Raw genomic sequence first — 23,355 nt, forward strand, 5'->3', positions numbered from 1 at the left:
GCATGCCTCAACTAAGACCCAGCATAGCCAAATAAACAGAAAATTTTTTTTAAAAAGGACTTCCCTGGTGGCTCACTGGTTAAGAATCCGCCTGCCATCGCAGGGTACATGGGTTCAATCCCTGGTCCGGGAAGATCCCACATGCCGTGGAGCAACTAAACCTGTGTGCCACAACTACTGAAGCCCGCGTGCCTAGAGCCTGTGCTCAACAACAAGAGAAGCCCGTGCGCTGCAATGAAGAGTAGCCCCTGCTCGCCGCAACTAGAGAAAGGCCACGTGCAGCAACAAACACCCAATGTGGCCAAAAATACATAAATTTTTTTAAAAAAAAAAGGCTTGACAGTTTTTATTAAGAATTGTTGAGTATGAAATAAAGTGCTGTGCATCAACATGTGTATGAGTATGAAATAAAGTGCTGTGCATGTGCAAAGATATAACATCCTACACATGGACTTAGGAGTCGGAAGTTTGTCATGCATGTATCAACCTTCACCTGTGTCCACTGGAATACAGAAATGGCTTTTATACAGACAAGTGCTTGTAATGGTATTCATAAAATCCTATTTTAGTAGCATAAACATTTTTATCTGTAAAATTGGAATAATAGTTGTATCTACCACCAAGAGATGATTGTGATGATTAAAATTGGTTAATGTATGTAAAGGCTTAGAACAGTGTTTAGCATCTAATAAGCACTCACTCAGTAAGTGTTAGTTATATAATGATGAAGAGGCTAACTTCACTACTATTACAATTAGTTGACCAAACTTCCTAGGGTTTGATATTTAGATTGTTTCCAGTGCATTGCAGATAAACAGCTTCACTGAATATTTTTTGTGTTTTCATTAAGTGTAAGAGCCCTATTGTAAATCTTTAGTACTGACATTACTGGGTTCATTAGTATGTGGTTTTGAACTTGCCAACTGTGTGATTTTTTTTTTTTTTTTTAAAGAAGGTTTTACAGGTATACACTGCCACCAAATGAAAGTACCTGTGTTACCATAATCTCCCAAAGTATTTATTTTTTCATAGCCCTTTACCTCTATCAGAACTAGAAACTACTATCCAAGGAAACTAGTAGTGTTATCTGTCTGGATCAATTGTAAAGGATATTTATTGAAATACAGTTGTCTTTAAAAAAAAAAAAAACAAAAAACCAGGTTTGAGTCAGTAAGACCTGGGTTTAAATCCTAGCCCCTTAAGCTTCTAGTTGTATGACCTTTTAACCTCTTTAAGGTTTTCTGTTTTTTTAATCTTTAAAATTGTGGTATAGTGGCATCTAGTTATGAGAAATTAAATGAAATCATTTATTTAAAAGTGCTTAGCATGGTGCCTGCCCCTTACTAAGCATTGTTCTTCTTACTACTATTAAAGATGGGAAAGAAAAATATATACACATGAATGTTTTTTTAAGCAAATATTATAATCCTAGGTTTCACATCATTTAATAGGTAATATTTAAGAGACCTTTTTTCTTTAAATAACTTCAGCCACCAAGATGCTTCACATTGCAACCTAAATAATCATTTTCTTAATTTGATTCTGTTCATCTTTGATGTTGTCCTTCTACTTGTTTCTTTTTTTCCACATCTTTTTTGGAGTATAAATGCTTTACAATGTTGTGTTAGTTTCTACTGTACAATAATGTGAATCAACTATATGTATACGTATATCCCCATATCCTCTCCCTCTTTAGCCTCCCTCCCACCCTCCCTATCCCATCCCTCTAGGTCATCACAAAGCACCAAACTGATCTCCCTGTTCTGTGCAGCAGCTTCCCACTAGTCATCCATTTTACATTTGGTAGTGTATATACGTCAGGGCTACTCTCTCACTTCATCCCAGCTTCCCCTTCACCACCCTGTGCCCTCAAGTCTGTTCTCTACGTCTGCGTCTTTATTCCTGCCCTGCCACTAGGTTCATCAGTACTGCTTTTTAAAATTCCATATATATGCATTAGCATACAGCGTTTGTTTTTCTCTTTCTGGCTTACTTCACTCTGTATGACAGATTCTAGGTCCATCCACCTCACTACAAGTAACTCAATTTCTTTTCTTTTTATGGCTGAGTAATATTCCATTGTATGTATGTGCCACATTCTTTATCCAGTCATCTGTTGATGGACATTTAGGTTGTTTCCATGTTCTGGCTATTGTAAATAGAGCTGCAGTGAACATTGTGGTGCATGTAGGTTGTTGTTGTTTTTAACATCTTTATTGGAGTATAATTGCTTTACAGTGGTGTGTTAGTTTCTGCTTTATAACAAAGTGAATCAGTTATACATCTACGTGTATCCCCGTATCTCCTCCCTCTTGCGTCTCCCTCCCACCCTCCCTATCCCACCCCTCTAGGTGGTCACAGAGTACCGAGCTGATTTCCCTATGCTATGCGGCTGCTTCCCACTAGCTGTCTCTTTTACATTTGGTAGTATATAAGTCCATGCCACTCTCTCACTTCGTACCATCTTACCCTTCCCCCTCCCCATGTCCTCAAGTGCATTCTCCACATCTGCGTCTTTATTCCTGTCCTGCCCCTAGGTTCTTCATAACTATTTTTTTTAGATTCCATATATATGTGTTAGCATACGGCATTTGTTTTTCTCTTTCTGACTTACTTCACTCTGTATGACAGACTCGAGGTCCATCCACCTCACTACAAATGACTCAATTTCATTTCTTTTTATGGCTGAGTAATATTCCATTGTATATGTGTGCCACATTCTTTATCCAGTCATCTGTTGATGGACATTTAGGTTGGTTCCATGTCCTGGCTATTGTAAATAGAGCTGCAGTGAACATTGTGCTACATGACTCTTTTTGAATTATGGTTTTCTCAGGGTATATGCCCAGTAGTGGGATTGCTGGGCTGTATGGTAGTTCTACTTTTAGTTTTTTAAGGAACCTCCATACTGTTCTCCATAGTGACTGTATCAATTTACATTCCCACCAGCAGTGCAAGAGGGTTCCCTTTTCTCCACACCCTCTCCAGCATTTATTGTTTGTAGATTTTTTGATGATGGCCATTCTGACTGGTGTTAGGTGATACCTCATTGTACTTTTGATTTGCATTTCTCTAATGATTAGTGATGTTGAGCATCTTTTCATGCGTTTGTTGGCCATCTGTATGTCTTCTTTGTAGAAATGTCTGTTTAGGTCTTCTGCCCATTTTTGAACTGGGTTGTTTGTTTTTGTGATATTGAGCTGCATGAGCTGTTTATATATTTTGGAGATTAATCCTTTGTCAGTTGCTTCATTTGCAACTGTTTTCTCCCATTCTGACGATTGTCTTTTCATCTTGTTTATGGTTTCCTTTGCTGTACAAAAGCTTTTAAGTTTCATTAGGTCCCGTTTGTTTATTTTTGTTTTTGTTTCCATTTCTCTAGGAGGTGAGTCAAAAAGGATCTTGCTGTGATTTATGTCATAGAGTGTTCTGCCTATGTTTTCCTCTAAGAGTTTGATAGTGTCTGGACTTATATTGAGGTCTTTAATCCATTTTGAGTTTATTTTTGTGTATGGTGCTAGGGAGTGTTCTAATTTCATACTTTTACATGTACCTGTCCAGTTTTCCCAGCACCACTTATTGAAGAGGCTGTCTTTTCTCCACTGTATATTCTTGCCTCCTTTATCAAAGATAAGGTGACCATATGTGCGTGGGTTTATCTCTGGGCTTTCTATCTTGTTCCATTGATTTAGATTTCTGTTTTTGTGTCAGTACCACACTGTCTTGATTACTGTAGCTTTGTAGTATAGTCTGAAGTCGGGAAGCCTGATTCCTCCATCTCCGTTTTTGTTTCTCAAGATTGCTTTGACTCTTCGGGTTCTCTTGTGTTTCCATGCAAATTGTAAAATTTCTTATTCTAGTTCTGTGAAAAATGCTATTGGTAGTTTGATAGGGATTACATTGAACCTGTAGGTTGTTTTGGGTAGTATAGTCATTTCCACAATATAGGTTCTTCCTGTCCAGGAGCATGGAATATCTCTCCATCAATTCATGTTATCTTTGATTTCTTTCATCAGTGTTTTATAGTTTTTTGAGTACAGGTCTTTTGCCTCCTTAAGTAGGTTTATACCTAGGTATTTTATTCTTTTTGTTGCGATGGTAAATGGGATTGTTTCCTTAATTTCTCTTTCTGATCTTTCGTTGTTAGTGTATAAGAATTCAAGAGATTGCTCTGCATTACTTTTGTATCCTGCAACCTTACCAAATTCATTGATTAGTTCTAGTAGTTTTCTAGTGGCATCTTTAGGATTTTCTATGTATAGTGTCATGTCATCGGCAAACTGACAGTTTTACTTCTTCTTTTCCAGTTTGTATTCCTTTTATTTCTTTTTCTTCTCTGATTGCTGTGGCTAGGACTTCCAATACTATATTGAATAAGAGTGGTGAGAGTGGACATCATTGTCTTGTTCCTGATCTTAGAGGAAATACTTACAGGTTTTCACCATTGATAACAATGTTTACTGTGGGTTTGTAGTATATGGCCTTTATTATGTTGAGGTAGGTTCCCTCTGTGCCCACTTTCTGGAGAGTTTTCATCATAAATGGGTGTTGAATTTTGTCAAAACCTTTTTCTGAATCTGTTGAGATGATCATATGGTTTTTATTCCTTATTTTGTTAATATGGTGTATCACATTGATTGTTTTCCCTATATTGAAGTTTCCTTGCATCCCTGGGATAAATCCCACTTGATCATGGTGTATGATCCTTTTAATGTGTTGCTGGATTCTGTTTGCTAGTATTTGTTGAGGATTTTCACGTCTGTGTTCATCAGTGATTTTGGTCTATAATTTTCTTTTTTTGTGACCTCTTTGTCTGGTTTTGATATCAGGGTGGTGGTGACCTCGTAGACTGAGTTTAGGGAGTGATCCTCCCTCTGTAATTTTTTGGAAGAGCTTGAGAAGGATAGGTGTTAACTCTTCTATAAATGTTTGATAGCGTTTGCCTGTGAAGCCATCTGGTCCTGGACTTTTGTTTGTTGGAAGATTTTTAATTACAGTTTCAATTTCATTACCTGTGATTGGCCGGTTTATGTTTTCTAATTCTTCCTGGTTCAGTCTTGGAAGGTTGTACTTTTCCAAGAATTTGTCCATTTCTTTCAGGTTGTCCATTTTATTGGCATATAGTTGCTTGTAGTAGTGTCTTAACGATCTTTTGTATTTCTGCAGTGTCAGTTGTGATCTCTCCTTTTTCATTTCTTTTTTTTTTTTTTTTTTTTTGTGGTACATGGGCCTCTCACTGTTGTGGCCTCTCCTGTTGTGGAGCACAGGCTCTGGATGCGCAGGCTCAGCGGCCATGGCTCACGGGCCCAGCCGCTCCACAGCATGTGGGATCTTCCCAGACCGGGGCACGAACCCGTGTCCCCTGCATCGGCAGGCGGACTCTCAACCACTGCACCACCAGGGAAGCCCTCCCTTGCTGCTTTTAATATTTTTTCTTTGTATTTAATTTTTGATAGTTTGATTAATGTGTCTAGGCATGTTTCTCTTTGGGCTTATCCTGTATGGGACCCTCTGTCCTTCCTGGACTTGATTGACTATTTCCTTTCCCATGTTAGGGAAGTTTTTGACTATAATCTCTTCAAATATTTTCTCAGACCTTTTCTTTTTCTCTTCTTTGGGACCCCTGTAATTCAAATGTTGGTGTGTTTAATGTTGTCCCAGAGTTCTCTGAGACTGTCCTCAATTCCTTTCATTCTTCTTTCTTTATTCTGCTCCCTCACAGTTATTTCCACCATTTTATCTTCCAGCTCACTTATCCGTTCTTCTGCCTCAGTTATTCTGCTATTCCTTTTAGAGTATTTTACATTTCATTTATTGTGTTTTTCATCACTGTTTGTTTGCTCTTTAGTTCTTCTAGATCCTTGTTAAATGTTTCTTGTATTTTCTCCATTCTTTTTCCGAGATTTTGGGTCATCTTTACTGTCATTACTCTGAATTCTTTTTCAGATAGGTTGCCTATTTCGTCTTTATTTATTTGGTCTTGTAGGTTTTTACCTTGCTCCTTCATCTGTAACATATCTTTTTTTCGTTTCGTTTTTTGGGTTTTTTTTGTTTTTGATGGGTTGGGCTGTATTCCTGTCTTACTAGTTATTTGGCCTGAGGTGTCCAGCATTAGAGTTTGCAGGCCATTGGATAGAGCGGGGTCTTCCTGCTGAGATGAGTACCTCTGGGAGGCCTCACTCGGATTAATATTCCCTGGGGTCTGAGGTTCTCTGTTAGTCCAGCGGTTTGGAGCTCGGGCCTGACCTCCAGCCTGAGAACCAAGATCCCACAAGCTGTGTAGCACGCCAAAAAAAAAAAAGAAAGAAAGAAAGGGAGGGAGGGAGGAAGAAAGAAAGAAAGAAAGAAAGGAGCAATACAATAACAAAGAATAAAAAACAAAATCAGGAAGATAAAAAAACATATTAGGAAAAATAAAAATATAATTGAAGCAACCAATTGCCGGGGGTTCCTCCCATTCCCTTAGGTGTCTGTGGTCCCTCACGGGTGCCTGTTAGGTGCCCTAGTTTTCTGTCCTTTTGCTTTTGAATGCGTACATTTCAGAGTATATAAACCTCTTGTGTTCTACTTTTGTTGCTTTCTTAACTGTAGACCTCTGCTTGGAGAACAACCATGTTCTATAGAAAATTAACATTTTTAAATTGCTTCCTTCAGAGCAAATGATGTCAAGGCAGATAGTTGACTTAGTTTTATTGTGTGATTAAATATATGGACTTTCTGTATTCCATAAATCATTCATTTCTTTCTTGGTTTTTAGTTAGTTTCTACCTTAATATATAAGTTTAAATTACAAATTCCCACTTCTAAGGTCAGTCAGTAAGCAGATTTTGAAAAAGCTTTGAATTACTTGTAACATTTTATATCTTGACATAGCTATATTATAGCTGATTATTTAATACTATTTTTCTCTTAACATTCTCTAAAAGTACTTATTATAAATTAGAAGTATTTTGGGAAAGTTGCATATATTAGGACATCAATTTTGTATTTTAGTAACTTGTTAATTATAAGCCTTGATTTCTTTTATTAGCAGGATTATTTTCATATTTCTTTCCAAAAGTATTCTGTTTCATAAACATTTATTGAGTGTTTTATTTATTTATTTACTTACTTCGTTGCTGTGCACAGGCTTCTCATTGCATTGGCTTCTCTTGTTGCAGAGCACAGGCTCTAGGCATGCGGGCTTCAGTAGTTGTGGCACGCAGGCTCAGTAGTTGTGGCTCGCGGGCTCTAGAGCACAGACTCAGTAGTTGTGGCACATGGGCTTAGTTGCTCCGTGGCCTGTGAGATCTTCCCGGACCAGGGCTCGAACCTGTGTCCCCTGCATTGGCAGGCGGATTCTTAACCACTGTGCCACCAGGGAAGTCCTATTGAGTATTTTCTACATACTGGCCACTTAGGTTAGGCAGAGGGGTTCAAAATAAATGACATCTGGGGGACTTCCCTGGTGGTCCTGTGGTAAAGAATCCACCTTCCAATGCAGGGGATGCAGGTTTGACCCCTGGTTGGGGAACTAGGGTCCCACATGCCACGGGGCAACTAAGCCCAGCACCACAACTACTGAGCTCGTGCACCTCAACGAGAGAGCCCGCGTGCCGCAGACTACAGAGCCCACGCACTCTGGAGCTGCCTGCCCTGGAGCCTGTGCTCCACAACTAGAGGAAAACCCGCACGCCACAATGAAGAGCCTGCACCCAGACGAAAGACCCCATGTGCCTCAACCCCGCCTGCCGCAACTAAGACCTGATGAAGCCAAAAATCTAAATAAAGTAGAATTTTTAAAAATCCAGAATAAATGACACTTGAAAGTCCTTTAATCTTCAAAGATTTCAGTCTTTTGGACATCTTGAAATAATACTTGACTTGTCTGGAAAGGAAAGGTGTTTATTCTACATTCATAGAGTTGTCTAGATAAGTGAAGCTGATTCCTTAAAATACTAAAATTTTAAAATGAAAATCCTTAAAAATTGTCTTGAACATCTTACTGCATTCTTCAGTTGAATAAACTGAACCATCTTAATTTTTTTGTTGTAATTTACATTTATCATTATTAACATTCATTATTCTCAGATTTTTTTAACTTCTTGCTTCCAGCTATCATTTTTTATAGCTCTTAATGTGCACTATCTCTTTTAATTCACATCTCTCTTACAATTTATTCCTAATTTGTTTGGGACTGAAGCCTCCAAATGTCCAGATCTCTTACTTCAGAGATCTTAGTAATGGCCTCGGGGTGAATAGGTGGATGTAGCTTTTACCTCTGATTAAATTTATGAGTTTTTTAAGTATATAGCTAAAAATGGATTCTCCCTAAGGTATTTTCAGTTTCAGTATCATTTTAAGGATTTCATTCTAGTTGCAATCTATTTAATTTCTTTGAAGTGTTATTGGTGGTTTTATTTATAATTTAAGTAAAGGCTACAACTTGGACAAACCTTAAACATTATGCTAAGTGAAAGAAACCAACCAGATACAAAAAGTCACATATGGTTCTTTGTATGAAGTATCTAGAAGAGGCAAATCTATAGAAATAGAAAGTGGTTTAGTGGTTGCCAGGGGATGGAAGAAAGGGAGGATGGAGAATGACTGCTAATAGGTATGGAGTTTTTTTGGGGGGGTGATGAAAATGTTCTGGAATTAGAGAGTGGTTATGGTTGAACAACTTTGTAAATGTACTAAAAACCACTGAGTGGTACATTATATCTCAATTTTTAAACTCTAAGTGGAAACAAATTTTTCTAATAGACCCTTCAAAACACTTTCTGGATCTAAATCTGTACTTTTTTCTTTTATTCATTGGTTTAGATTTTGAGTCTCTCAAATGTAATTTACAGTGAAAGCATAAGTTGTGTTTTCCTTAAGGATAATAGAAGTACAGTTGTATGGTAAATGAAAATTAGATAATTGTTCGTAAAGAAAACAAAAGTCTTCTTAGTAGAATACTGTCTTGCTCTAACGACTTAGTATCATCAGTATGTAGGTGTTAAAGAACATATGTATGTGAGTCCTAAATATCGAAAGAATTTTAAGGACTGTCATATTTTAATAGGAAAGGATAACAACTAAAAATAACCAAAAACCTATTAATCTATTTTTCATTTAGCATAAATTATAAAATATTTTTAAGATGTCAATTATATAGTCTTATTTTTGTTTTCATTACTTATTATTTAATTTTGAGTGTTTTTATACTATATGTAATTTTTTTCTAATTTTGTGACTCGGTCTATGTAACCTTTTCAATCTTTAAATTTTTTATTGACAGTTTTGCAGGTAGTTTGTCATTCTGGTATTTGAAAATGAATAATTCCTTTGGGCTGTAAGCTGTTAAGCATATTTTTATTTTTTTGTTTTTAGGCTATGGAGTTACTAGTAGAGAAAGCAATCAGTAGTGCTTCTAGTCCTCAGAGTCCTGGAGATGCACTGAGAAGAGTGTTTGAGTGCATTTCTTCAGGGATTATTCTTAAAGGTAAGTTTTACTTCATTTTTAATGTTTGTTTTTGTGTTTGATGGTTGAATGAGAACTCTTCTTTATTTTACAAATGGATGATGGTAATGCTTTTTTCTCCCTACGGTGATTGCTGTAGGTAGTCCTGGACTTCTGGATCCTTGTGAGAAGGATCCCTTTGATACCTTGGCAACAATGACTGACCAGCAGCGTGAAGACATCACATCCAGTGCACAGGTACCAGTGTGTTCCCAATCCCAAAGCTTTGTTCTATCACTGCCCTTAAAGTTTTGGTTTTTTATAATTGTCCTTTAGAAAAAATCACTGTAAGTAAACCCTTAGAGAGGATATAATTTAAACTAGATTTCATCAATGTAATCTTCAAGTTTATTATTTTAACTATGTGCGTGTCTCTTTAAGTGTATTATATAAATATAAAAATACAGCAGTATTTTCAGTGTCTCTAAATCTTGGTATTACGTTGTATATCAAGGTCAGTAGAGAAGCTATTTATGTTCTCTGTATGTACAGAAGTGATATGTTGTATGGTTTATGGAAATTTTTGTTATGATTTAGCCTTTCCTGCCACTGAAAAAGCCAGCGAATGTGGTAATTAAAAGTGTGGGCCCTGAAGTCAAGACTCTCTGAGTTTGAATAGCAGCTCTGCCCGCTCATCTGTAAGGGATAAGAGCAGTGTCTGTCTCAAATAGGATTGTTGGGAAGATTAAATAAGTTAATATTTCAATCAGTCTGAAATTGCTATTGCTTTCTTTTTTTGAGTCCAGAAGTGTACGAAGAGGAGAATAAGGTTAATCTGCCCCCTCAAAAAAGGAATTAAGTAAACCTTGTCTCCTTTGATATTGTTTAAAAATTCCAAGATGACTTTTTATGGGAATAATTTCAGTATCCTCAAATTTTGTTAGCTGCTAAATAATTTACAGTTACACAGTAGAAATCTCTCTTCTTGTTAGAATTTAGGAATATGTATCAATCACATGCAGAACAAGAGCTTACAGTGTGCACTCCATCCTCAGATGCTATTTTAGTTTTCCTTACTGGAGTACTCTTCTATTTAGAAACTCCTAGTATTAGAAAAAGCTGATGATCAGTAGCAATATGTCTGTGGTAGAAATGTATTACTATTCATTATTATACACCAGATATCTTTGGATATTTTCTTTTAATACAGAAGAAAACATTATTCTGTTTATCTTTGGGAAGGACCTTTTGTAAGTATCTCTAAATAAAGAATCAGTATTCTGTTATGATAAATATTCCTAGTTTCACTTCAGAAAGTTAACAGCCTTATAACTTAGATGAGATAGAGAAGTACCCAGTACTGCCAAAGATCCAGAACTGCAGGCTTACACAGAATGCTGTATCAAGTTCCAACCAAGGTGATTTGGGGACTTTTGAAGGTTTGAAAAGCCAATCAATGTATGAGGAGACTTCTAAGGAACTAGAATCATCTAATCTGGAAAAAAGTTTTAGAACAGTAAATTCTCACTTGGATGATTGTAGTCAATAACTGTATCTCAGCTGAAGAAGATAAACAGGGATTAAAAATAGTCTGAATAGCAGCCACTGTGGAAAACAGTTTGGCACTTCCTCAATAAGTTAAACATAGAGTTACCATATGACTCAGCAGTTTGACTCCTAAGTATATTCAAAGGACTGCAAATATATGTTCATTAAAAAGTTATGCACAAAAAATAAAAAAAAAATTTATGCACAAATATTCGTAGAAGCATTGTGCATAATTGCCAAAAAGTGGAAACATCCCAAGTGTATATCAGTTGATGGATAGGTGGATAAACAAATGCGGTATATTCATACAGTGGAAAATTACTCAGCCATTAAAAGGAATGAAGTGCTGATACATAGTATAATGTAGATGAATCTTGAAAACCTTAATGTAAGTAAAAGAAGCCAGACACAAAAAGTCATATTGTATGATTTCATTTATATGAAATGTCCATAGTAGACAAATCTATCAAGATAGAAAAGTAGTGGTTGTGAGGGCCTCAGGGTAGAGGAATTGAGGAATGACTGCTGTTGGGACATGGGGTTTTTTTACGGGTGAGAGGTGGTGATGAAAATGTTCTGGAACTAGAGAGAGGTTATGGTTGAAAAACTTTGTAAGTATACTAAAAAAAACTCACTGAATTGTACACTTTAAGAGGACAAATTTTATATGTGAATTATATCTCAAGAAATAGTCTAAACAGTTATATTGAAAGTTTAACTATGTAGTGAAAATTGCCATTTGATCAAATGACTGTAAAATTTCCTTATATTAGTTTAAAGGGTATATATCCCCCAGAAAACTGGGGAATTATGTCTCAAATATCTTGTGACACATAGGTCTTGTGACATTGATGCCTAACATATTCCTATGTATACATAGCCACATAGTGAAAAATCTTTTTTTTAGTTCATGAAGTAACAAGTTGTAGAAGTATAATCCTCATTTTGTAAACCTGGGGGGAGGTGTGTGTGTGCGCGCACACGTGTACCCCATGCCTGAGCCTGTGTGCATGGGCATCCACAGGAAAAGTAGGAAGATGAGTGAATATGAACCAAAGAGATGTTCATTCAATAAGTGAGACACTTTTTCTTTTGTTGTATATTGTTTTAGGATTTTTTTAATGAACATTATACTAATTTTTTTTAAGAATTATTTTTTTAACTTATGCTTTAAAAAACAAAACAGCATGTACACATTAAAGCCTGAAAATAAAAACATCAGAACATATGGAGTATTTCATTTGTGAAATTTAATATCGTTCAAGATGTTTCTTTCATTAAACATGCTTTTTTATATTGTCATTTGGGGCTATAAACCTAATAAGAATTAATACTGGTTTTTTAAATTAACTAAATTCTGACTCTTTTTGTTGTTGTAGTTTGCATTGAGACTCCTTGCATTCCGCCAGATACACAAAGTTCTGGGCATGGATCCACTACCCCAAATGAGCCAACGTTTTAACATCCACAACAACAGGAAGCGAAGAAGGGATAGTGATGGAGTTGATGGATTTGAAGCTGAGGGGAAAAAAGACAAAAAGGATTATGATAACTTTTAAAAAGTTTCTGTAAAATCTGCAGTGTTAAAAGGCAACAGGTGCCCATTTGTTGGCTGTTTTTCATTCATAATGATGTCTACTTTGAAAAAATTATCAAGAATTTAAAGAATTTCATGGAAGAACCAAGTTTTTCTATGATATTAAAATCTTTTAATGTACAGTGTTAGGTATTATATGAATGGAAAGACACCCCCCCAAAATTGTGCTCCAACTAGGGGAAAAACAATTGTTCTGATTTTTTTTCCCATTATTTTTGGTTTTATTTACTGGTTGCCCTAGCTCCCCCTATATTTGTGTCTTTTATTAACTAGTCCTATTAAATCTTTACTATATTTAATGCAGTATTTGTGCTCAGTTGCTATGTGTATTTTGATATTTTTATTTAGAGGTTTTGTTTGCTGTTTGATACTAGTTGTTACTTTGTGTTACAGATATCCTTTACCCTCTCTTAATATTTTACAGCAGTACGTTTTTTTGTAACGTGAGACTGCAGAATTTCCTCCTTTTGTTATTCTTTATGTGATAGATTACAACACAAAAAAGTTATCCTGCCATTTAAGTGCTCAGAACTCAATGTTTCTGCAGATCTTGTGGCATTTGTCTCTCTAGTGTGATATATAAAGGTGTAATTAAGACAGATTTCTGTTAATCTAATCAAGTTTGCTGTTAGTTGTGCATTAGCAGTATAAAAGCTAATATATACTATATGGTCTTGCGACAGTTTTAAAGCCTCTGCATAATTGATAATAAAAATGCATGACATTTTTGTTTTTAATACTTTTAAAATTATAATTTTAGGTTTGACACGTAGATCTTTGTACAGTTGACTTTTTGACATAGCAAGGCCAAAAATAACTTTCTGAATATTTTTTTCTTCTGCATAAGTGGAAAGGGCATTTTTCATATATAAGTGGGCTAACCAATATTTTCAAAAGGAACTGTATCAGTGTGCAACTAACAACAGTAACTAGCCCTTAATTATGAAGACAGTTCATTATTGGTGTGTGTGAGATTACTCTAGCGACTATTACAGTATAATAATAGTTGAATTATCCCTCCCCCCGTCCCCACACCCCATCACCCAGATAATTTACAGTTCTATTAACAGTGAGGTTGATAGAGTATTACTGATTTTAAAAAATTAAGGTTATCTAAGGAAAAAAAAAACAGAAAATTATTTGGTGTGGCCATCTTACCTGCTTATGTGTCCTACAAAAAGCTAAATATTCTAGCAGTGGTGTAATGAAAAGTTACATCTTACTGTGGATATATGTATGCTCTGGTACACAAATGTCATTTTGTCACAGCACTACAGTGAAATACACAAATAAAAACTTAAATTCATATAATGACTTAACTGTATTATATGTTAGAATTGACATAAATACTTCTGCTTTGAAATGACGTATGCTTCAGTAAAACCATATTCAAATTTATTGGCTACTTACATCTTGTTATTTCTGACAAATGATGTTTCCTGGGCACATAATTTCCAGAAAATTGTGTAATTCAATACCATATTCGTTCAATTTCTTTCTTGGGTCAGAATCTTCCCCCAGGCTCTTAGAGGACCAGGAGACTGTAGGAGACAACCGCTGGGGAAGTAGAACAGGAGACTCTGTTTTTTCTCCCAAATTTTGTCACATACTATCTTTGTAACTCAAGCAAGCATCTTCTCTTTTCTTTTTTTTTTTTTTAACCTTTCCGGGTCTCATTTTAGTCACCCAGTAAAAAAAATTTGGAATTTTGTTTCTCACAGTTTTCTTGCTTAAGAGAGAAGAAAAGAACTGACATATATCACTCACTAATGACAGACACCATGCTAGGTCTTTCACACGTTTTCCTGTTTAAAACTATCATAACAAATTAAGAATAAGTGAAGGTGCTGTATTTCTTTTTTTTTTTTTTTTTTTTTTTTTTTTTTGCGGTATGCGGGCCTCTCACTGTTGCGGCCTCTCCCGTTGCGGAGCACAGGCTCCAGATGCGCAGGCTCAGCGGCCATGGCTCACGGGCCCAGCCGCTCCGCGGCATGTGGGATCTTCCCAGACCGGGGCACGAACCCGCGTCCCCTGCATCGGCAGGCGGACTCCCAACCACTGCGCCACCAGGGAAGCCCCGGTGCTGTATTTCTTATTTTTTAGGTGAGGAAACTAAAGCCCAGAGTGGCTAATTAAAGTTAGTACATCAATTTAGTGACAGAGTTGAAATTGAAAGTCAGGTATCAAAGTTTATGCTCAGCACTTTGCCAGCCTGCTCCCTTCATCTTGCAATTAATTATGTTCTAAAAATGCTCTCAGCCTAAGTTCCAAATTTTTGCATTTAGTTGCAGGTGTCTTCATCCAGATATACAAGTGGTGACACTTAAATTTTTTTTACGAAGATAATTATTTCAGTATTATTTATTTTTTGCATGGCTTAATGGTTTTTACAGCTGTAGCTAGATTCACATTAACCATCTTATATGAAATAAAGCTGACTTGAGTATTTGTTAGTATCTCTTCTGCTTTGGTCAAAAGAAGCATTGGTTATCATGCTAATGCGTTCTTGAACCAGTTGTTTCGGCAACTAATTTACTTATCAGTTTTCTCTGCATCTCAAACTAGCTCTCCTTGTTATAGTGCATGCTTATGTTTCAGTAATGATAATCCAGATAAAACAAATTAATTCAACCATCCCCCAATTACGTGATGCATTACAAATTAGATTTTTGTCTTCACCACTATTGTTTCTTCTATTTCTTTAAATAAGCTAGTATTAAAAATGAAAACTTCATCTCTATCCAAAATGATTGTTCCCTTTCTTGTCCAATATCTGTCCTCAAGATTGAGGAGTATCAATGAAAAGGGTGGAGTGAAACGGAGTGAGGCCCTATAGGGCTCCCGGGCATGGAGGCCCCTTTGTCCCCCATTTTCTGTAGTCAAGACTCCAGCCTCCATGACCTTCCCTGAGTTCCAAAGGGCAGATTCGAACAGAGAAATGTAGTTTTCTTCAAGGTCAGAAGCCCACTGTGTCCCCCTTTGCCTGGCAAAGAAATAAAGCTATCCTTTTCTACTTCACCCAAAAAAAGGAAAAGGAAACTTGCATAAACAGCATAAGAAAGGATCTCTGATTATTTTAAGTCAACAGTATTTTAAATCATTTTTTTTGCTTATTGACAAAGCATCAAATCTTTTGCATGGTCATGATATTATGTTGTCAGTATATGTTGTGAATTTAAGTTATAAACAGTTACTTTAATGGATTCACCATCTTTTGTACTGAATTTGGCAGAGCTAACTTAAAAATTTTTTCCCAATAAAGGGCAAATTTTAGTGTCATAGATAATATTCATAGCAGTGATCTCAAATTTGTTCATGAGAGTCATGTGGGGACCATTCTAGAAATTAAGATTCCTAAACCCTAATTCCAGAAATTCTAAGGAGGGCCAGAATAAGCCTGAGAATGTGCATTCTAAGATGGACTTTCTCTTAGTTGTTTGAATAGATTGTTCATAACATGTTACAAAAGTCAAAAATTGTAAAGGGGTTTACAGCATAAAATACCTTCTACCTCCCCATGTTTTCCCATTATGTGGTTCCCCTTTCCAGAGGCAGTGTTATCCATTTGTATATCCTTCCACACGTGGTCTGTGCACATGTCAACATCAACATGTGCTCCCCTTTGTCTTTATACAAATGGCTGGATACTGCGTACATTGTTCTGAACCTTGCCTTTTCTCATTTAATGTATCTTGGAGTCTTGGAGGTTGTTCTGTATCAGTACACATAGGGAAACTGCATTTTTAACAAGCACTGTAGGATCATCCCAAATCAATTTTTTTCTTCAATTATAGGTGGTTCTGATGCAAGTTGTACATGGATCATGCTTTAATAAACATGCTTTACAGTTCAGAATTATATTTTAAGTTTAGTATTAAAGGTATTTTATGATCAGCTATACAATATGGCAATAAGTTTATTGCAGTATTTAGCGAATCATCATATCCCTATTCCCTAAGCAATTTTATTGATTAGTTGTTGAGGTAATTTTAGTAAGCTATAGTCTAGTTAATTTTAGTCCTCCTTTATCTTTTTTATTTTCATAGTAATCTTTATTCACACATTTGATAAAAATGTCACAGGCAGGCGTGAAATCATTACGACATAAGTACAGACCAACCCCAAGTGCAGAGTCAAATGGCCAAAAAGCACATGAGCAGCACACAGCTCCGTAACGTGTGTACTCACACTACTCTCCCCACACCACCCACGTCCCAGCAGTCACAGGCACTACGTTCCGTTAGTCTTCCTTTATCTTGCTTAGTGTAATAATAGTAGATGTAAAATAAAATCTGCAAAGAGGAAACAATTCTGTAACTAACTTAAAACTTTGAGTAATATTTTTGAACAATGCTTAAACTGGTTCCATGTTAAATACAGAGCTACTCTTATTCACTTTAATATAGTAAGATACTGGTACTAGAGACAAAGGGTCTTCAGTTTGGAAAGGACTGTTTAATCAGTAACCTAATGTGAAATATTTTTTTTTAAAGTAAGTAATCTGTTGCATGAAAGTACGAAAAGGCAGTTAAGTTGATCCCAGCTAATTAATCACTCATAAAATATGTTAATGTTAAGAGAGTTCACAAGTAGAAAGGGAAAATGGCAGAGAACATAACTAGGGCTTGGATCAATATAGGCCCTATATTAAGTAAATACAGGATAATGCAGTACGACAGGTTCCTGATGGGAAGAAGTCCAGAGTGTTGTAATTTACCTTGAGCTTTGCCATAAGCTGTTTAAAAAGAGCAAATTGTACTTCAGTGTGATATAGTATGCATTATACTGTAGACAAAAACAGAAGGCCTGCCTTTTGCTAATGCATAATGTGGAGGGCTGGAAGGAAGTTAAAACCTGCATTACCAATCACAACTAATTTTAGTGAGCACTGGAAGGCTTTTTTTTTTTTGCGGTACGCGGGCCTCTCACTGTTGTGGCCTTTCCCGTTGCGGAACACAGGCTCCAGACACGCAGGCTCAGCGGCCATGGCTCACGGGCCCAGCTGCTCCGCGGCATGTGCAATCTTCCCGGACCAGGGCACGAAACCGTGTCCCCTGCATCGGCAGGCGGACTCTCAACCACTGCGCCACCAGGGAAGCCCTGCAAGCCTTTTAACAGCGAAGGCACATCCTTGTATCCTTTGTCTTAGTGATATCCAAAATTGAGAGATACACAGTCCTCCTACACTAGGCATTAGTCACACCATATCTGGAATCTGGTGTTCAGTTCTGGGCATTAATTTTAATGTGATATTCAAAAAATAGTGACCAAGATAGTGAATTTGTTCAAAATTATGGCATGTAGTTGGAACCACAGAGCAGGAGGGACAGAAGATGATATGGGAGAGAGAAAGGATTATAAGTACCTTCTAATATGAATAGCTATAGGAAAAAACCGAACAATTGAAGAAATGGCATTTTTAAAAATATTAACTGCAACAGTAAAATGAACGGGGTTACTTACAGAGAAGTTGTTGCCGACCCCTTATGTTGTTCAAGGGTCAGCTGTAGCACTTTCCATGGTTCTATCATTGGCATCTTATATGTACATGCTATTGATAATCTCATCCACCTTCCAAGTATCATCAGGTACTCCTTTTGTTATGTTTATTTCCAAATCCTTTCTCTCAGTCCAAACTCCAGTCTTGCCTTTTTTCTTTCTGCCTCCAGTATCTACACTATTCAACCTACAGCCCCCAGAATATTTTTCCTAAAGCACCAATTTGATCATGTCATTGCTCCTCAAAAGAACTTCAAGCAGCTCCACATCACTGTGCTAAAATGGTACATGTGGTTTCATCCTTGGGATATCACTAGGTGATAGGTATTCGTTACACATGAGAAAACCAGGGTTTTGAGATTAAGTACTTTGCTGTTGCTATGATAAAGATCATTTGAATATCTCTTCTTGAATGTGTCCGGTCATCAGAAAGCTGTGTACTTGGAGAGTCCTGTTGACTTCAAATCCTGAACTTTTAACCTTTATGCTATGTACCTCCTATAGATTTGTCCCTTAAAAAAATTTTTTTTTTAATTGAAGTATAGTTGATTTACAAAGTGTTAATTTTTGCTTTAGTCAAACCTCTTTCTGCAGAATTTTAATGCTTAAGACGTAATGTACAAATAGATCTTAAGTATCCCAATTTTGGTCCACTCCAAAGACCTGCCCATTAGCCTTTTTTTCTCCTTGTAATTCTAAAGAACCTACAAAGCTATAGCTCTTTCAAAGGTCAATGCTTAAGTAAGGATAGGAAAAAAGGAGGAAAACTTTTACCTGAGCCAGGAGTCAAAAATGACATCTAATATACTATACCCAGGATATAGCTGTGTCTCATTTGGCCCAAAGACTATTAGAAACTTTGAGCCAATAGTAAAGATTTCACATGAAAATCCCAATTTGACTTCTCTTGAAAAACTGGAAGATCTGATGACATAGAGCATGTGTTCCTATGATGAGAGTAATGGCTACTCCCTCTAGAGGATAAATTTAAGACAAAGCCTGTTCTGGACAGTTTACCAAAGCCTCTACTGTTCCCTATTTTGTCTACCAGGCTGGCCCTGTGGGCATTTGGTTTTATTATATTTCAGATCGTGGAGTTTTTACCTATGGACTCTTCCAATCTGCATGTGCAACCACATATGTTAAACTGAGGGGCAGACCATCTCTAAAATTACTGTCAGTTCCAAAATTCTTTGATTCTGTAATCATGTGTTTCTCTCCTATATACTAGGATACATGATGTCTCCCACACCTAATGTAAAGGACAGTCGTAAAGAAACACTTGATGCACTTCCTTCATTGACTGTTTCAAGAGAAATGTCAGGAAGGAGGCCTGAAATTGGAGCAAGCTACAGCCTCAAAGGAATCCTTTATTTCAGAGCAGAGATTAAAACCTGTCTCCTAAAAATCTCACAGTAACATTGGAGCAGCCTGCCTGTCTTCCTGTCTGCTCTTTGGTTGGATTAAGAGAAGGAGGGAGAAGATTTCAGATGGCAAAATTCTTAATTATGTGTTCTTAATTTTTTCCTTTTTATGAAATAGTGCATATCAAAAGATAAAAAAGGAGATGGCTTAGTATATGGTGAAGTGGGAGGGGGGATACAACTAAATTATTTATTGAAACCAAATTTATGAGTTCCAGGTACTGATAAGATGAAGTAAACACCCTCCTCCCCGTCTCTTCCTTGGAATTCAACTATAAAAACTGGATAAAATGCATAGAACAGCAATTTGAGGACCCTGAACCATAGTTAGTAGCAGGCATATTGGAGAAGACCAGAACTGAAGTATATCAAACTGACAATTTTGCCATCTTCCCCCCTCCAGCAGTAAACTCACTGCTTAGCCTTGGACATGAATACAGCCGTAGAAGTGTCTGGTAGAATTCAATAACTAAAGCTGCAGGTTTCTGGCCAGAGGATTGAAAAAGGGAGTCCTGGGGAACTGAACACACTGGGCAGATTGGGGAGAGGAAGGAGCTAGGGCAAGTGACCCCATAAAGTTATTTATGAATAATACGATAATAATTACAGTAATTTTTTTTTTCTGGAGCTCAACCCCGACTTACTTTATGAGGCCAACATTACCCTGATACCAAAACTAGGTAGAAACAGTTCAAAGAAACTCAGACCAATATACCTGATGAAATTAGACTGAAGAATCCTTAACAGAAGATTTATCAAATCAAATCTAGCAATACATATAAAGAATAATCACCACAACCAAGTGGAGTCTATCTTGGGAATGCAAGGCTGGTTCAATATGAAAATATGTGAATTTTAGTACTAAAAATATAAAACTATAAAATTTAAAGACAAATAACTGGGGAAACCATTATAATATATCAGAGTTGATATTAATAAATATGTTCAAATCATTTTTTAAATAAACTTATATTTTTTATTTTTGGCAGCATTGGGTCTTTGTTGCTGCATGCAGACTTTCTCTAGTTGCCGTGAGCGGGGCTACTCTTCATTGCAGTGCGTGGGCTTCTGATTGCAGTGGCCTCTCCTGCTGTGGAGCACGGGCTCTAGGCACGTGGGCTTCAGTAGCTGCAGCACGTGGGCTCAGTAGTTGTGGCACACGGGCCCAGTTGCCCCGCGGCATGTGGGATCTTCCCGGACCAGGGATCGAACCTGTGTCACCTGCATTGGCAGGTGGATTCCCAACCACTGTGCCACCAGGGAAATACCTGTTCAAATCATTTGAATCTGATTCCACTAAGAAAAGAATTGGACACAGGAATAAAGATTTACTACTTGAATTGTCAAGAATTAGAAAAATGGGACATCTGTGTAGTGGATCATTACAAATAATGATGTAGCTGTGTGTTTATTGACATACTGAGATTTTCATAAATCATATATGTAAAACCAATATCTGTATAAAAGTCCACATTTGTGGGCTTCCCTGGTGGCACAGTGATTAAGAATCCCCCTACCAATGCCCGGGACACGTTGTCGAGCCCTGGTCCAGGAAGACCCCACATGTTGTGGAGCAACTAAGCCCGTGCGCCACAACTACTGAGCCTGCGCTCTAGAGCCCACGAGCCACAACTACTGAAGCCCACGTGCCACAACTACTGAAGCCTGTGCGCCTAGAGACCATGCTCCACAACAAGAGAAGCCACTGCAATGAGAAGCCCATGCACCGCAACAAAGAGTAGCCCCTGCTTGCCACAACTAGAGAAAGCCCGCACCCAGCAAGGAAGACACACATAGCTAAAAATAAATAAATTGATTTTTTTTTTAAGTCCACATTTGGGGTTTCCCTGGTGGCGCAGTGGTTGAGAGTCCGCCTGCCGATGCAGGGGACACGGGTTCGTGCCCCGGTCCGGGAAGATCCCACATGCCGCGGAGCGTCTGGGCCCGTGAGCCATGGCCGCTGAGCCTGCGCATCCGGAGCCTGTGCTCCACAACGGGAGAGGCCACAACAGTGAGAGGCCCACGTACCGCAAAAAAAACAAAAACAAACAAAAAAGTCCACATTTGTGATACATGCATCCACATATGCAGACACACACATACACACACACACAGAAAAAGTCCTAACTCAAAACTATTACATTGGGTATATGTATAACTGAATCACTTTGCTGTACACCTGAAACTAATACAATATTGTAAATCTGCTATTCTCCAATATAAAATAAAAACATTTTTTTAAACTATTAACATTGGTTATCTCTGGATTATGAGATCTTGAGTGACTTTTTCCACTGATTTAGATGATTTGACAATGAATATGGAATACCTTGGTAATAAATTATAAGATATTATCTTCCTTTAAAAGGATAAGTGGGCAATGTACATGGCTGGACAATTCTTAAGAAATATATATTCTCAAAAGAAATATAAATAGCCAATAGTCATATGAAAACAAAATTTCAACCTTACTAGTAATCAAATAAATAGAAATTTTTAAAAAGTAATAAGCTTTTGTCAACCAGATTGACAAAGGTTATAAAGATTGAAAATATCAAGTAATACCAAGATCTCAAAGGCAAAGGCAAGGGCACCAGCTCAGTCAACATCAGAATTATCTTTTTTTTAAATGCAAATATACAGAGAGAGATTTTGACCCAGCAACTGAACTGCAAAGAAGTTATCTTGGGGCTTCCCTGGTGGCACAGTGGTTGAGAATCTGCCTGCTAATGCAGGGGACACGGGTTCGAGCCCTGGTCTGGGAGGATCCCACATGCCACGGAGCAACTAGGCCCGTGAGCCACAACTACTGAGCCTGTGCGTCTGGAGCCTGTGCTCCGCAACAAGAGAGGCCGCGATAGTGAGAAGCCTGCACACCGCGATGAAGAGTGGCCCCCGCTTGCCACAACTAGAGAAAGCCCTCGCACAGGAATGAAGACCCAACAGAGCAAAAATAAATAAATTAATAAACTACCCCCAACATCTTCTTAAAACAAAACAAACAAAAAAAAAGAAGTTATCTTAAAGTATTAAATCTAGGGAACAGTTCTCGGAGTTTTCTGAGATGCTGTTCGTGGTTTACTATCCTCAAATTTGGCTCGAATAGAATTTTCCACTTCTTTCACGAAAAAAAAGAATTAAACCTAACCAGATAAGTATAGAAAACTATAAATTCAAATATATTTACAGAAGCATTATTGGCAAGTGGGTAAGATTAGAAACAAAATGTCCAATAAGTATTTTAATGAAATACAGCTCAATCATCTAAGTGATGTTATAGACCAGTGATTCTTTTTTTTTTTTTTTTTTTTTTTATTTATTTTTGCCTGCGTTGGATCTTCGTTGCTGCACGCGGGCTTTCTCCAGTTGCCTCAAGCGGGGACTCCTCTTTGCTGCGGTGCATGGGCTTCTCACTGCAGTGGCCTCTCTCGCTGCGGAGCACAGGCTCTAAGTGCACGGGCTTCAGTAGTTGTGACGCACGGGTTCAGTTGCTCTGCGGCACATGGGATCTTCCCAGACCAGGGATCAGATCAAACCCGTGTCCCCTGCATTGGCAGGTAGATTCTTAACCACTGCACCACCAGGGAAGTCCCTAGACCAGTGATTCTAAAGAGGAGTGCCCCCTCCTTGAAAACCACTCATTCAGGGCTTCCTGGTGGCGCAGTGGTTAGGAATCCACCTGCCAATGCAGGGGACACAGGTTTGAACCCTGGTCCAGGAAGATTCCACATGCCACAGAGCAATTAAGCCCATGCGCCACAACTACTAAGCTTGCGCTCTAGAGCCCGCAAGCCACAAGTACTGAAGCCCACGTGCCACAGCTACTGAAGCCCACGCGCCTAGAACCCGTGCTCTGCAAC

The 23,355-nt window shown here is 37.6% G+C and overlaps 1 protein-coding gene across 3 annotated transcripts in view; it reads left to right on the plus strand.

The window, feature by feature from the left end:
* ZFR (zinc finger RNA binding protein) overlaps positions 1-13,946 on the plus strand; it is a 75,005-nt gene extending 61,059 nt beyond the window's left edge. For all 3 annotated transcript variants that reach the window (XM_082836171.1, XM_082836173.1, XM_082836172.1), the window contains 3 exons: positions 9,358-9,469; positions 9,588-9,685; positions 12,355-13,946. In XM_082836171.1, the coding sequence (XP_082692297.1) occupies positions 9,358-9,469; positions 9,588-9,685; positions 12,355-12,534 (390 nt within the window). In that variant the 3' untranslated portion in view covers positions 12,535-13,946. The remainder of the gene's footprint in view (positions 1-9,357; positions 9,470-9,587; positions 9,686-12,354) is intronic.
* Positions 13,947-23,355: the final 9,409 nt, after the last annotated feature.

The sequence above is a fragment of the Leucopleurus acutus genome (genome assembly GCF_964270905.1).
Source record: "Leucopleurus acutus genome assembly, chromosome: 3".
Lineage (NCBI taxonomy): Eukaryota > Metazoa > Chordata > Mammalia > Artiodactyla > Delphinidae > Leucopleurus > Leucopleurus acutus.